At 47.3% G+C, this 16,945-nt stretch overlaps 1 protein-coding gene across 1 annotated transcript in view; it reads left to right on the forward strand.

The window, feature by feature from the left end:
* Window positions 1–248: 248 nt before the first annotated feature.
* LOC139255865 (kinase non-catalytic C-lobe domain-containing protein 1) overlaps window positions 249–16,945 on the forward strand; it is a 308,421-nt gene continuing 291,724 nt past the window's right edge. The window contains exons 1-2 of the mRNA XM_070874040.1: window positions 249–494; window positions 9,741–9,850. Of these exons, the coding sequence (XP_070730141.1) occupies window positions 249–494; window positions 9,741–9,850 (356 nt within the window). The remainder of the gene's footprint in view (window positions 495–9,740; window positions 9,851–16,945) is intronic.

Consider the following 16,945-nt stretch of genomic DNA (forward strand, 5'->3'; position numbering starts at 1 on the left):
AGAATTGAGAGTGAGTTGGACAGGCTGCTAAGAGAGGACATAATTTCCCCTGTTGAATTCAGTGACTGGGCAAGCCCCATCGTTCCTGTCCTTAAAGCGGATGGTCGGTCAGGATTTGTGGCGACTACAAGGCCACCATCAACCGAGTGTCACTACAGGACCAATACCCGCTTCCGAGAGCGGAGGATCTTTTTGCCACGCTGGCAGATGGCAAGCTGTTCACCAAGTTGGACCTCACTTCAGCCTACATGACTCAGGAACTGGCTGAAGAATCCAAACTTCTGACCACCATCACTACGCACAAAGAACTATTTGTTTATAGCAGGTGTCCGTTTGGCATTCGTTCAGTGGCCGCTATCTTCAAGAGGAACATGGAAAGCTTGCTCAAATCCATTCCTGGAACAATTGTATTCCAAGATGACATTCTAATCACAGCTCGAGACACTGAGGAACACCTCCACAACCTGGAGGAGGTGCTACGCCGACTGGACCGGGTAGGCTTGGAAAAAAGTCCAAGTGTGTGTTTTTGGCTCCAGAGTTCGAATTTTTGGACAGGAGGGTTGCCGCAGATGGGATCCGGCCGACTGAATCCAAAACGGAGGCGATCCGTCGTGCGCCCTGGCCCGGCAACACATCGGAGTTGCGATCATTCCTGGGACTCTTGAACTAGTTCGGGAATTTTCTGCCGAACTTAAGCACATTGTTGGAGCCGCTACATGTGCTCCTGCATAAGGGTTGTGAATGGTTTTGGGGGGACTGTCAAGAACAGGCTTTCAATCGGGTGCGGAAACTGCTTTGTTCTAATAAGCTGTTGACTTTGTAAAACCCCTGTAAGAAACTGGTTTTAACGTGTGATGCATCATCCTATGGGTTGGGTGCGTGTTGCAGCAGAGTAATGATGAGGGCCAACTCCAACCTGTGGCTTATGTCTCCAGGTCGCTCTCCCAGGCAGAACGGGGATATGGGATGGTTGAAAAGGAAGCACTCGTATGTGTCTACGGGGTGAAAAAGATGCACCAGTACCTTTTCGGCAGAAGGTTTGAGTTAGAAGCCGTTAACATCCCTATTGTCCGACAGCAAAGCTGTCAATGCCAATGCGTCAGCTTGCATACAGCGATGGGCCCTCACACTGGCTGCGTATGACGACACCATATGGCACCGGACAGGCACCGAAAATTGCGCTGACGCACTCAGCAGGCTCCCACTGACGACCACTGAAGTGGCATCGGAGCAAAGCGCGGAGATGGTCATGGCCGTTGAGGCTTTCAACACCGCAGGCTCCCCCATCACAGCCCACCAGATCAAAATCTGGATCAGTAGAGATCCCCTCCTATCCCTGATAAAGAAATGTGTCCTGATTGGGGATTGGGCGCCCGCACACGGAGCGTGCCCCGAGGAAGTCAGACCATTTCACAGACGGATAGACGAGCTCTCCATCCAAGCCGACTGCCTGCTATAGGGCAGCCGGGTAGTCATGCCCCAGAAAGGAAGGGAAGCATTCATCAGGGAACTCCACAGCGAGCACCCAGGCATTGTGCTATTGAAGGCCTTTGCCCAGTCACATGTATGGTGGCCGGGAATTGACTCAGACCTGGAACACTGGGTTCGCAGGTGCATGACGTGTGCTCAGCTGGGAAATGCCGCCAGGGAGACCCCACCAGGCCATGGTCATGTATTCACGTAGATTACGCGGGCCCGTTCATGGGAAAAATGTTCCTGATTGTTGTCGATGCATACTCGAAATGGATCGAGTGCATCATATTGAATTCGTGCACGACATCCACCAGTGTGGAGAGTCTGCGGATGGTCTTTGTGACCCACGGCTTGCCGGACATCCTGGTTAGCAACAATGGCCTGTTTTTCACTAGCTATGAATTCCAGGAGTTTATGTTGAGTAATGGTATCAAACATGTCAGGACTGCACCGTTCAAGCCGGCTTCCAATGGCCATGCGGAACATGCGGTTCAAATCATAAAACAGGGCATGCTCCGGATTCAAGGACCCTCCCTTCAGTACCGCCTATCGCGCCTCGTGCTGGCCTATAGGTCCCGCCCGCATTCGCTCACGGGAGTCCCACCCGCGGAACTACTCATGAAATGCATGTTTAAAACGCGGCTGTCCCTCATTCATCCAACCCTGTCAGACATTGTTGAGGGCAAGCGCCAGTCCCAAATCGAGTGCCATGATCGCAACTTAGTGGGGAGATGCATAGAAATCAATGATCCTGTATTCGTTCTCAATCACGCTTTGGGACCCAAGTGGCTTGAGGGCACTGTAATTTGCAAAGATGGGAATAGGGTCATAGAAGTCAGACTCAACAATGGGCAGATATGCCGCAAACATCTGGACCAAGTAAAGAAAAGGTTCAGCATGGACACTGAGGAAGATCAAGAGATGCTACCCACAACACTGCCAGTGAACGAGCAACAAGGACATTCACTAGCATGTACAGTCCCTACGGCCAACCCGGACAGGCCGGAATCACCTCAGGCGACAGAGACACATGCCAAGGCTCAACCACCAGAGCCCCAACTGCGGCGAGAGAGCGTCGAATGCCTGAAAGACTCAATCTTTGACCCAAAGACGTTGGGGGGAGGTGATGTCGTGTTTGTAACCTTCACATAACTGTAACCTTTATGTAACAACACTCTACACTGTATACACCTGAGAAATGCACACCTTGACCACAGGGATGAACTTGTGGGAGACACTCCTCACCTGGTCATTCAGGTACATAAAGGGAGGTCCCACGCAGGGTCATCACTTCTTGGTCCTGAAACAGGTGTGGAGTCGGGCGATGTTACAGAGGTGGAAGTCTTCATGATGGCGCGGATATGTGGTCAGAAGCTCATTTCGGAGCGAATGACTACACCCAAGGTTGTGAACAGTCTGGTTCAGCCTCAAACAGTTGCCAGGGAGAGGGAAGGAGTCAGTGGCTAGGGAACTGAGTTTGTGGTGGAGGAGAAGCGAGGTAAAGCGGTGGAGAGGTTGTAAGAATTGGCGTAAACATCAACAGCATCGGCGAAAACATTTTGGACTTTAAGTTTTGGACATTGCTTTTTCATATTTCAGAAGAGCTGACAGCATGACTTGGGAAAGACGCAGGCATATTGCACAGGAATACACATCAGGTGGGCGGGGATAGTCTGGGATGGCTGAAGTGAGATGGAGGACCCTTGGTCATGTAATGGGAACCCATCAGTGAGAGTTCAGTGAGTAAACTGGTCAGGGCTCAAAGCCATCGAAATGAGTGAGAGTCCCGGAGTGCGGGAACTTCAGGACATAGAAACATAGAAACATAGAAAATAGGTGCAGGAGTAGGCCATTCGGCCCTTCTAGCCTGCACCGCCATTCAATGAGTTCATGGCTGAACATGCAACTTCAGTACTCCCTTCCTGCTTTCTCGCCATACCCCTTGATCCCCCTAGTAGTAAGGACTTCATCTAACTCCCTCTTGAATATATTTAGTGAATTAGCCTCAACAACTTTCTGTGGTAGAGAATTCCACAGGTTCACCACTCTCTGGGTGAAGAAGTTTCTCCTCACCTTGGTCCTAAATGGCTTACCCCTTATCCTTAGACTGTGACCCCTGGTTCTGGACCTCCCCAACATTGGGAACATTCTTCCTGCATCTAACCTGTCTAAACCCATCAGAATTTTAAACGTTTCTATGAGGTCCCCTCTCATTCTTCTGAACTCCAGTAAATACAAGCCCAGTTGATCCAGTCTTTCTTGATAGGTCATTCCCACCATCCTGGGAATCAGTCTGGTGAATCTTCACTGCACTCCCTCAATAGCAAGCATGTCCTTCCTCAAGTTCGGATACCAAAACTGTACACAATACTCCAGGTATGGCCTCACCAAGGCCCTGTACAACTGTAGCAACACCTCCCTGCCCCTGTACTCAAATCCCCTCGCTATGAAGGCCAACATGCCATTTGCTTTCTTAACTGCCTGCTGTACCTGCATGCCAACCTTCAATGACTGATGTATCATGACACCCAGGTCTCTTTGCACCTCCCCTTTTCCTAATCTGTCACAATTCAGATAATAGTCTGTCTCTCTGTTTTTACCACCAAAGTGGATAACCTCACATTTATCCACATAATACTTCATCTGCCATGCATTTGCCCACTCACCTAACCTATCCAAGTCACTCTCCAGTCTCATAGCATCCTCCTCGCAGCTCACACTGCCACCCAACTTAGTGTCATCCGCAAATTTGGAGATACTACATTTAATCCCCTCATCTAAATCATTAATGTACAGTGTAAACAGCTGGGGCCCCAGCACAGAACCTTGCGGTACCCCACTAGTCACTGCCTGCCATTCTAAAAAGTACCCATTTACTCCTATTCTTTGCTTCCTGTCTGACAACCAGTTCTCAATCCACATCAGCACACTACCCCCAATCCCATGTGCTTTAACTTTGCACATTAATCTCTTGTGTGGGACCTTGTCGAAAGCCTTCTGAAAGTCCAAATATACCACATCAACTGGTTCTCCCTTGTCCACTCTACTGGAAACATCCTCAAAAAATTCCAGAAGATTTGTCAAGCATGATTTCCCTTTCACAAATCCATGCTGACTTGGACCTATCATGTCACCTCTTTTCAAATGCGCTGCTATGACATCCTTAATAATTGATTCCATCATTTTACCCACTACTGAGGTCAGGCTTACTGGTCTATAATTCCCTGTTTTCTCTCTCCCTCCTTTTTTAAAAAGTGAGGTTACATTGGCTACCCTCCACTCGATAGGAACTGATCCAGAGTCAATGGAATGTTGGAAAATGACTGTCAATGCATCCGCTATTTCCAAGGCCACCTCCTTAAGTACTCTGGGATGCAGTCCATCAGGCCCTGGGGATTTATCGGCCTTCAATCCCATCAATTTCCCCAACACAATTTCCCGACTAATAAGGATTTCCCTCAGTGCCTCCTCCTTACTAGACCCTCTGACCCCTTTTATATCCGGAAGGTTGTTTGTGTCCTCCTTAGTGAATACCGAACCAAAGTACTTGTTCAATTGGTCTGCCATTTCTTTGTTCCCCGTTATGACTTCTCCTGATTCTGACTGCAGGGGACCTATGTTTGTCTTTACTAACCTTTTTCTCTTTACATACCTATAGAAACTTTTGCAATCCGTCTTAATGTTTACTGCAAGCTTCTTCTCGTATTCCATTTTCCCTGCCCTAATCAAACCCTTTGTCCTCCTCTGCTGAGTTCTAAATTTCTTCCAGTCCCCGGGTTCGCTGCTATTTCTGGCCAATTTGTATGCCACTTTCTTGGCTTTAATACTATCCCTGATTTCCCTTGATAGCCACGGTTGAGCCACCTTCCCTTTTTTATTTTTACGCCAGACAGGAATGTACAATTGTTGTAGTTCATCCATGCGGTCTCTAAATGTCTGCCATTGCCCATCCACAGTCAACCCCTTAAGTATCATTCGCCAATCTATCCTAGCCAATTCACGCCTCATACCTTCAAAGTTAGCCTTCTTTAAGTTCTGGACTATGGTCTCTGAATTAATTGTTTCATTCTCCATCCTAATGCAGAATTCCACCATATTATGGTCACTCTTCCCCAAGGGGCCTCGCACAACGAGATTGCTAATTAATCCTCTCTCATTACACAACACCCAGTCTAAGATGGCCTCCCCCTAGTTGGTTCCTCGACATATTGGTCTAGAAAACCATCCCTTGTGCACTCTAGTAAATCCTCCTCCACCGTATTGCTTCCAGTTTGGCTAGCCCAATCTATGTGCATATTAAAGTCACCCATTATAACTGCTGCACCTTTATTGCATGCACCCCTAATTTCCTGTTTGATGCCCTCCCCAACATCACTACTACTGTTTGGAGGTCTGTACACAACTCCCACTAATGTTTTTTGCCCTTTGGTGTTCTGCAGCTCTACCCATATAGATTCCACATCATCCAAGCTAATGTCTTTCCTAACTATTGCATTAATCTCCTCTTTAACCAGCAATGCTACCCCACCTCCTTTTCCTTTTATTCTATCCTTCCTGAATGTTGAATACCCCTGGATGTTGAGTTCCCAGCCCTGATCAACCTGGAGCCACGTCTCCGTAATCCCAATCACATCATATTTGTTAACATCTATTTGCACAGTTAATTCATCCACCTTATTATGGATACTCCTTGCATTAAGACACAAAGCCTTCTGGCTTGTTTTTTTTAACACCCTTTCTCCTTTTAGAATTTTGCTGTACAGTGGCCCTTTTTGTTCTTTTTCTTGGGTTTCTCTGCCCTCCACTTTTCATCATCTCCTTTCTGTCTTTTGCTTTTGTCTCCTTTTTGTTTCCCTCTGTCTCCCTGCATAGGTTCCCATCCCCCTGCCATATTAGTTTAAACCCTCCCCAACAGCACTAGCAAACACTCCCCCTCGGACATTGGTTCCGGTCCTGCCCAGGTGCAGACCGTCCGGTTTGTACTGGTCCCACCTTCCCCAGAACCGGTTCCAATGCCCCAGGAATTTGAATCCCTCCCTGCTGCACCACTGCTCAAGCCACGTATTCATCTGCGCTATCCTGCGATTCCTACTCTGACTAGCACGTGGCACTGGTAGCAATCCCGAGATTACTACTTTTGAGGTCCTACTTTTTAATTTAGCTCCTAGCTCCTTAAATTCGTTTCGTAGGACCTCATCCCTTTTTTTACATATGTCATTGGTACCAATGTGCACCACGACAACTAGCTGTTCTCCCTCCCTTTTTAGAATCTCCTGCACCCGCTCCGAGACATCCTTGACCCTTGCATCAGGGAGGCAACATACCATCCTGGAGTCTCGGTTGCGGCCGCAGAAACACCTATCTATTCCCCTCACAATTGAATCCCCAATCACTATTGCTCTCCCACTCTTTTTCCTGCCCTCCTGTGCAACAGAGCCAGCCACGGTGCCATGAACTTCGTTGCTGCTGCCCTCCCCTGATGAGTCATCCCCCTCAACAGCACTCAAAGCAGTGTATCTGTTTTGCAGGGGGATGACCACAGGGGACCCCTGCACTACCTTCCTTGCACTACTCTTCCTGCTGGTCTTCCATTCCCTAGCTGACTGTGGATCCTTCTCCTGCGGTAAGACCAATTCGCTACACGTGCTACTCACATCGTTCTCAGCATCGTGGATGCTCCAGAGTGAATCCACCCTCAGCTCCAATTCCGCAACGCGCTCAGTCAGGAGCTGGAGGCGGATACACTCCCCGCACACGTAGTCATCAGGGACACCGGAAGTCAAAGGAAGCTATTTGGCCACCCAGACTCGTTGGAGCCTTTATCCCCAGGAATATCCCAATAACAAAGATGTGATTCATTGCTTTTAGTTGGACTGTTTCAGGTAAAGGACTGATTTTTGCCGCGAGAATTCAGAAGCATTTTTCAGGTATAGGAGACGGCAGTTTACAGCCATCTCTCTCTCTCCTCTTCTACTCTTGCTTGCTTCATTCAACGCACTCAAGGACCGAGCACTCCGTTTGGGATGGAGAGAAGAAACCATCTATGAACAAAGAGAGCCTCACTATTTCAATTGGGAAGCTGACCTTGAGGCGCAACTTGGAAACCACAGATTGGTATGAAACTAGAAGATATGCCTCATCGGGAGAAGCAGCAAGTAAGCCAGAGGGGTAACTGGTGAGCATTATCCCAGCCCACACATCCTTTAGACCACCGCAGAAGGGGTGTGGTGTGTCCCAACCAAGCCTCAGGGGTTTGTAGGGAGGTTTCTGCGTGGAGCACAATCCGTTGGACAGATTCAGTTGTGCTCTATTGAGCCAAGCAGGGGTGTTTTATTCATGGGTACTTCGCGATAGGGGCCTGTTCAGACGGACCAGTGTTGTGTGTTGTACTGTTTATTTGTTTTACACACCAGGGTGTGTTTTTACTGAGCGCAGGTGTGTGCTTTAACTTGAATAAAAGCATTGTGACAGTTGAGACCGAAAGATCTGTCTATAATTGTGTATTCTGTTCACCACTATAATTCCCAGGTCTAGAACTGTTGTAAGGCGGGGTGCTTCGAAACCATCAAGGGCAAAACCACTTACAGAATCTGGCGACCATGAAGGGACCCTGGTATTTGAGTGAACAGACAGTTATGGAAGATCTCAAGGTCAAGCGATCGGCAATGGGGGATAGGATTTCCTCATACGTATTCGGAAAAGTTAATGTAACACAGCAATGGGTGTTAGACCTGTTGCAGGCTGAGAGTCCTGAGGACATAGCTGCTGACTAGATAAGGAGTAAGGAGCACAAAAAGGCAAAAGAGAAGGCCATTTGGCCCCTGTGTTTGCAGAAGCAAGTCCAGCTGCTCCTTGGGAGCAGGTTGGTAAGCTTAAGGCAGAGCTCCAAGAATCAGAGGAGCAGTCAGCCGCAAGGACCACAGTGGGGAACAGATTAGTGGATGCGTTATGCGAGGAGAGGCAGGAAAGGCGTACTCAGGCGGAAACCTCCCATAACACCAGGAAGTACCTGCAATGCCAGGTCACTGAGGCCAAGCTCAACGAGCAGGCTGTACGGGAGGAGAACGCCCATTTAACGGGTTAAAGTTGACGGGCTGGAGGGGCAACGGAGAGATATTAAGACAGCTTACAGAGTAGCTAGCAGTAGGGGGTTTGAAAGTGGAAATCACGGGCCCTGCCAAGAAAAAATCCAAAGCTTGACTCAAGCTCTATCCAAAGCCAAAGGCATGGTTTGCTTGATGCCCCTTGGGGAAGCTTGGGTGGACTGGGAAAAGGAAGGAGAAGATAGCAAGGATTGGGGCAGGGTAGGGACGTCCGACCACCGCTTGACGTGCCAAAGGGACCGATGTGGCCCATGCAGCAGCAGAAGTTCGGCCTGCCTGACTCCACACCTGCTTCAGTTCATCTGCTGCTGAAACCCTCATCCATGTCTCTGTTATCTCTAGACTTGACTATTCCAATGCACTCATGGCTGGCCTCTCATCTTCCCCTCCCACCCTCTATAAATTTGAGCTTTTTCCAAACTCTGCTGCCCCATGTCCTAACTCGCAACAAGTCCTGTTCCCCCATCTCCCTTGTGCTCACTAACTTACCTGGTTGAGCAATGCCTTCATTTTAAAATTCTCATCCTTGTTTTTCAATCCCTCTATGGTCTTGCCCCTCCCTATCTCTGTAAAGCCCTCCTGCCCTACCACCCTCCGATATATCTGTGCACCTCCAATTCTGGTCTGTTGCGCATCCTCAATTTTGATCACTCCACCATTGACAGTCGTGCCTTCAGCTGCCTAGGCCCTAAGCTCTGGAATTGCCTCCCTAAACCTCTGTGCTTCTCTACCTCTTTCTTCCTTTAAAATGCTCCTAAAAACCTCTTCAACCAAGCTATTGGTTGTCTGCCCCAATATCACCTTATGTGACTCGGTGTCAAATTTTGTTTGTGAACACTCCTGTGAAGCACCTTGGGACATTTTATTAGGTTAAAGACACTATATAAATGTGTTGTTAGGATGCTCTTTAAAACATACGTCTTTGACCAAGCTTTTGGTTGCCTGGCCTAATATGTGGCTCAGTGTCAAATTCCATTTGATAATCACACCTGTGAAGCACCTTGGGACATTTTACTATGTTAAAAGTGCTATATAAATGCAAGTTGTTGTTTTTTGGTGGAACCCTGAGATGGACGGCCAAAGTGCATACCAATTTCAGGCAAGAAGCCATTTGTAATCTGCAAATTGGGATCTGTTTTAGTTAACTTATTTATACATTCCCAGGATGTTGGCATCACTGGCAAGACCATCGTTGCCATTAAGAAGATGGTGGTGAGCCATTTTCTTGAACTGGTGCAGTCCATGTGGTTAAGGTGCTCCTACCATGCTGTTATGTAGGGAGTTCTGTAGTGCTGTTATGTAGCAAGTTCCAGGATTTTGACCCAGCAAAAATCAAGGAACAGCAATACATGTCCAAGTTGGGACGGTGTGTGACTTGGAGGGGAACTTGGAGGTGATGGTGTTCCCATGTGCCTGCTGGCCTTGTCCTTCCAAGTGTTAGAAATTGTGGGTTGCTGTCGAAGAAGCCTTGGTGAGTTGCTGCAGTGCATCTTGTAGATGGTACACACTGCAGCCGCAATGCACTGGTGTGGACGGTGTGAATGTTTAATTGGTGGATGGAGTACCAATCAAGCAGACTGCTTTGTTCTGGATGGGGTCGAGCTTCTTGAGTATTGTTGGAGCTGCACTCATTCAGGCAAGTGGAGAGTATTCCATCATACTCCTGACTCATGCCTTAGAAACATAGAAACATAGAAAATAAGTGCAGGAGTAGGCCATTCGGCCCTTTGAGCCTGCACCACCATTCAATATGACCATGGCTGATCATGCAACTTCAGTACCCCGCTCCTGCCTTCTCTCCATACCCTCTAATCCCTTTAGCCGTAAGGGCCACATCTAACTCCCTTTTGAATATATCCAACAAACTGGACTCAACAACTTTCTGTGGTAGAGAATTCCACAGGTTCACAATTATCTGGGTGAAAAAGTTTCTCCTCATTTCGGTCCTAGATGGCTTACCCCTTATCCTTAGACTGTGACCCCTGCTTCTGGACATCGGGAACATTCTTCCTGCATCTAACCTGCCCAATCCCGTCAGAATTTTATATGCTTCTGAGATCCGCTTTCATTCTTCTAAATTCCAGTGAATATAAGCCTAGACGATCCAGTCTTTCTTCTTATGTCAGTCCTGCCATCCCCGGAATCAGTCTGGTGAACCTTCGCTGCGCTCCCTGAATAGCAAGAATGTCCTTCCTCTGATTAGGAGACTAAAACTACACACAATACTCAAGGTGTGGTCTCACCAAGGCCCTGTACAACTGCAGTGATATCTCCCTGTTCTTATACTCAAATCCTCTCGCTATGAAGGCCAACATGCCATTTGCTTTCTTTACTGCCTGCTGTACCTACATGCCAATCAATGACTGATGTACCATGACAGCCAGGTCTCGTTGCACCTCCCCTTTTCCTAATCTGTCACCATTCAGATAATAATCTGCCTTCGTGTTTTTGCCACCAAAGTGGATAACCTCACACTTATCCACATTATACTGCATCTGCCATGCATATTCCCACTGACCTAACCTGTCCAAGTCTCCCTGCAGCCTCTTAGCATTCTCCTCACAGCTCACACTGCCAACAGCTTAGTGTCATCTGCAAACTTGGAGATATTAAATTCAATTCCTTCGTCTAAATCATTTATATATATTGTAAATAGTTGGGGTCCAAGCACTGAACCTTGCGGTAGGCCCACGAGTCACTGCCTGCCATTCTGAAAAGGACCTGTTTATTCCCACTCTTTGCTTCCTGTCTGCCAACCAGTTCTCTATCTACGTCAATACATAGAAACATAGAAACATGGAAAATAGATGCAGGAGAAGGCCATTCGGCCATTCGAGCCTGCACCACTATTCGATAAGATCATGGCTGATCATTCCCTCAGTACCACTTTCCTGCTTTCTCTCCATGCCCCTTGATCCCTTTAGCCATGAGGGCCATATCTAACTCCCTCTTGAATATATTCAATGAACTGGCATCAACAACTCTCTGCGGCAGGGAATTCCACAGGTTAACAACTCTCTGAGTGATGAAGTTTCTCCTCATCTCAGTCCTAAATGGCCTACCCCTTATCCTAAGACTCTGTCCCCTGGTTCTGGACTTCCCCAACATCGGGAACAATCTACCCGCATCTAACCTGTCCCGTCCCATCAGAATCTTGTATGTTTCTATGAGATCCCCTCTCATCCTTCTAAACTCCAATGTATAAAGGCCCAGTTGATCCAGTCTCTCCTCATATGTCAGTCCGGCCATCCCAGGAATCAGTCTGGTGAACCTTCGCTGCACTCCCTCAATAGCAAGAACGTCCTTTCTCAGATTAGGAGACCAAAATTGAACACAATATTCCAGGTGAGGCCTCACCAAGGCCCTGTACAACTGCAGTAAGACCTCCCTGCTCCTATACTCAAATCCCCTAGCTATGAAGGCCAACAGACCATTTGCCTTCTTTACCGCCTGCTGCACCTGTATGCCAACTTTCAATGACTGATTAACCATGACACCCAGGTCTCGTTGCACCTCCCCGTTTCCTAATCTGCCACCATTCAGATAATATTCTGTCTTCGCATTTTTGCCCCCATAGGGGATAACCTCACATTTATCCACATTATACTGCATCTGCCATGCATTTGCCCACTCACCAAACCTGTCTAAGTCAGCCTGCAGCCTCTTAGCGTCCCCCTCACAGCTCACACCGCCATCCAGTTCAGTGTCATCTGCAAACTTGGAGATGTTACACTCAATTCTTTCATCCAAATCATTGATGTATATTGTAAAGAGCTGGGGTCCCAGCACTGAGCCCTGCGGCACTCCACTAGTCACTGCCTGCCATTATGAAAAGGACCCGTTTATCCCAACTTTCTGCTTCCTGTCTGCCAACCAATTCTCTATCCACACCAGTACATTACCCCCAATACCATGTGCTTTGATTTTGCACACCAATCTCTTGTGCGGGACCTTGTCAAAAGCCTTTTGAAAGTCCAAATACACCACATCCACTGGTTCTCCCTTGTCCATTCTACTAGTTACATCCTCAAAAAATTCCAGAGGATTTGTCAAGCATGATTTCCCTTTCGTAAATCCATGCTGACTTGGACCGATCCTGTCACTGCTTTCCAAATGCGCTGCTATTTCATCCTTAATGATTGATTCCAACATTTTCCCCACTACTGATGTCAGGCTAACCAGTCTATAATTAGCTGCTTTCTCTCTCCCTTCCTTTTTAAAAAGTGGTGTTACATTAGCTATTCGCCAGTCCATAGGAACTGATCCCAAGTCGATAGACTGTGAGTGCAATGCATCCACTATTTCTTGGGCCACTTCCTTAATTCTCTGGGATGCAGACTATCAGGCCCCAGGGATTTATTGGCCTTCAATCCCATCAATTTCCCTAACACAATTTCCCGCCTAATAAGGATATCCTTCAGTTCCTCTTTCTCACTAGACCCTCGGTCCCCTAGTACTTTCGGAAGGTTATTTGTATCTTCCTTCGTAAAGACAGAACCAAAGTATTTGTTCAATTAGTCTGCCATTTCTTTGTTCCCCATTATAAATTCACCTGAATCCGACTGCAAGGGACCTATGTTTGTCTTCACTAATCTTTTTCTCTTCACATATCTATAGAAGCTTTTGCAGTCAGTTTTTATGTTCCCGGCAAGGTTCTTCTCGTAATCTATTTTCCCCCTCTTAATTAAACCCTTAGTCCACCTCTGCTGAATTCTAAATTTCTCCCAGTCCTCAGGTTTGCTGCTTTTTCTGGCCAATTTATATGCCTTTTCCTTGGATTTATCACTATCCTTAATTTCCCTTGCTAGCCACAGTTGAGCCACCTTCCCCATTTTATTTTTACTCCAGACAGGGATGTACAATTGCTGAAGTTCATCCATGCGATCTTTAAATGTTTGCCATTGCCTATCCACTGTCAACTCTTCAAGTATCATTTGCCAGTCTACTCTAGCCAATTCACGCCTCAAACCTTCGAAGTTACCTTTCCTTAAATTCAGGACCCAGTTTCTGAATTAACTGTGTCACTCTCCATCCTAATAAAGAATTCCACCATGTTATGGTCACTCTCCCCAAGGGGTCTCGCACAACAAGTTTGCTAATTGGTCCTTTCTCATTACACATCACCCAGTATAGGATGGCCAGCTCCCTGGTTGGTTCCTGGACATATTGGTCTCGTAAACCATCCCTAATACACTCCAGAAAATCCTCCTCCACCCCATTGCTACCAGTTTGGTTAGCTCAATCAATATATAGATTAAAGTCACCCATGATAACTGCTGTACCTTTATTGCATGCATCCCTTATTTCTTGTTTGATGCTGTCCCCAACCTTACTACTCCTGTTTGGTGGTCTGTACACAACTCCCACAAGCGTTTTCTACCCATTGGTATTCCGCAGCTCCACCCATACCAATTCCACATCATCCAAGCTAACGTCCTTTCTTACTATTGCATTAATTTCCTCTTTAGCCAGCAATGCCACCCCGCCTCCTTTTCCTTTCTGTCTATCCTTCCTAAATGTTGAATATCCCTGGATGTTGAGTTCCCAGCTTTGGTCACCCTGGAGCCATGTCTCCGTGATGCCAATTACATCATATCCATTAACCGCTGTCTGCGCAGTTAATTCGTCCACCTTATTCCGAATACTCCTCGCATTGAGGCACAGAGCCTTCAGGCTTGTCTTTCTACCACACTTTACCCCTTTAGAAGTTTGCTGTAATGTGGCCCTTTTTGCTTTTTGCCTTAGGTTTCTCTGCCCTCCTCTTTTACTTTTCCTCTTTCCATCTTTTGCTTCTGCCCCCATTCTACTTCCCTCTGTCTCCCTGCATAGGTTCCCATCCCCCTGCCATATTAGTTTAACTCCTCCTCAACAGCACTAGCAAACACTCCCCCTAGGACATTGGCTCCGGTCCTACCCAGGTGCAGACCGTCTGGTTTGTACTGGTCCCACCTCCCCCAGAACCGGTTCCAATGTCCCAGGAATTTGAATCCCTCCCTGCTGCACCACTCCTCAAGCCACGTATTCATCTGAGCTATCCTGCGATTCCTACTCTGACTAGCACATGGCACTGGTAGCAATCCTGAGATTTCTACTTTTGAGGTCCGACTTTTTAATTTAGCTCCTTGCTCCCTAAATTTGCCTTGTCGGACCTCATCCCTTTTTTTACCTATATCGTTAGTACCTATATGCACCACGACAATTGGCTGTTCACCCTCCCTTTTCAGAATGCCCTGCATCCGCTCCGAGACATCCTTGACCCTTGCACCAGGGAGGCAACATACCATCATGGAGTCTCGGTTGCGGCCGCAGAAGCGTCTATCTATTCCCTTTACAATTGAATCCCCTATCACTATCACTCTCCCACCCTTTTTCCTGCCCTCCTGTGCAGCAGAGCCACCCATGGTGCCATGAACTTGGCTGCTCCTGCCCTCCCCTGGTGAGTCATCCACCTTAACAATACCCAAAGCGGTGTATCTGTTTTGCAGGGGGATGACCGCAGGGGACCCCTGCACTACCTTCCTTCCACTGCTCTTCCTGTTGGTCATCCATTCCCTATCTGCCTGAGTAAACTTTTCCTGCGGTAAGGCCAACATTACCCCAATCCCATGTGCCTTAATTTTGCACACTAATCTCTTGTGTGGGACCTTGTCAAAAGCCTTTTGAAAGTCCAAATACACCACATCCACTGGTTCTCCCTTATCCACTCTACTAGTTACATCCTCAAAAAATTCCAGAAGATTTGTCAAGCATGATTTCCCTTTTATAAATCCATGCTGACTTGGACCGATCCTGTCACTGCTTTCCAAATGTGTTGCTATTACATCTTTGATAATTGATTCCAACATTTTCCCCACTACTGATGTCAGGCTAACCGGTCTATAGTTCTGTTTTTTCTCTCCCTCCTTTTTTAATAAGTGGTGTTACATTAGCTACCCTCCAATCCATACGAACTGATCCAGAGTCCATGGAATGTTGGAAAATGACCACCAATACATCTACTATTTCTAGGGCCACTTTCTTAATACTCTGGGATGCAGACTTTCAGGCCGTAGGGATTTATTGGCCTTCAATCCCATCAATTTCCCTAACACCATTTCCTGACTAATAAGGATTTCCCTCACTTCCTCCTTCTCGCTAGAGCCTCGGTCCCCTAGTATTTTCAGGAGGTTATTCGTGTCATCCTTAGTGAAGACAGAACCAAAGTCGGTGGTGGAAAGGCTTTGGGGAATCAGGAGGTGCATCACTTGCCACAGAATACCCAGCCTCTGACCTGCTCTTGTAGTCACAGTATTTATGTGGCTGGTCCAGTTAAATGGTGAACCCGAGCATATTGATGGTGGGAGATTCAATGATGGTAATGCCATTGAATGCCAAGGGGAGGTGGTTAGACTCTCTCTTGTTGGAGATGGCCATTGTCCCATTGAATGGGACATTCTTGAATGGCATGAATGTTACTTGCCACGTATCAGCCCAAGCCTGGGTGTTGTCCAGGTTTTGCTGCATGTGAGCATGGACTGCTTCATTATCTGAGGAATTGCAAATGGAACTGAATCCGGTGCAATCATCAGCAAACATCTCAACTTCTGACCTTATGATGGTGGGAAATTCTTCGATGGAGCAGCTGAATATGGTTGGGCCTAGGATATCACCCTGACGAACTCCTGCAGTGATGCCCGGGGGTTGAGCTGATTGGTCTCTAACAACTACAACCAATGTTTCCGTTAAGCTGTGCAGCCTGGTGGTCTGGTCACTGACTTTTGAATGGAAAAACCGCGCATGCACTGCTAAGTATTACTCGAGCCACTGGAGTGTTTCCCCCTGATCCCCTTTTACTAGGGCTCCATGGTCAAATGCTGCCTTTATGTCAAGGGCAGTCACTCTCACCTCACCTTGGGAAGTCAGTTCTTTTGTCCATGTTTGGACCAAGGCTGTAATGAGGTCTGAAGCCGCGTGGTCCTGGCGGAACCCAAACTGAGCATCAGTGAGCATATTATTAGTGAGTAAGTGTCTCTTGATAGCACTGTCGACAACACTTTTGATCACTCTGCTAGTGATTGAGTGTAGGCGGGGCAGTAATTAGCCAGATTGGATTTGTTGTGCTTTGTGTGAACAGGAAATACTGGAAAATGTTGCACTTTGTCAGGTAGATCCGGTGTTGTAGCTGTACAGGTACAGCTGGCTAGAGGCATGGCTAGTTCTGGAGCACAGGTGTTCAGCACTACAGCCGGGATGTTGTGGAGGGCCTTTACCTTTGCAACATCCAATGTGCTCAGCCATTTTTTGATATCATGTAGAGTAAATTGAATTGGCTGAGGATTGGCATCTATGATGGTAGGGACCTCAGGAGGAGGCCCAGATGGATCATCCTT

Source organism: Pristiophorus japonicus, chromosome 3 (assembly GCF_044704955.1).
Source record: "Pristiophorus japonicus isolate sPriJap1 chromosome 3, sPriJap1.hap1, whole genome shotgun sequence".
Classification (NCBI taxonomy): domain Eukaryota; kingdom Metazoa; phylum Chordata; class Chondrichthyes; family Pristiophoridae; genus Pristiophorus; species Pristiophorus japonicus.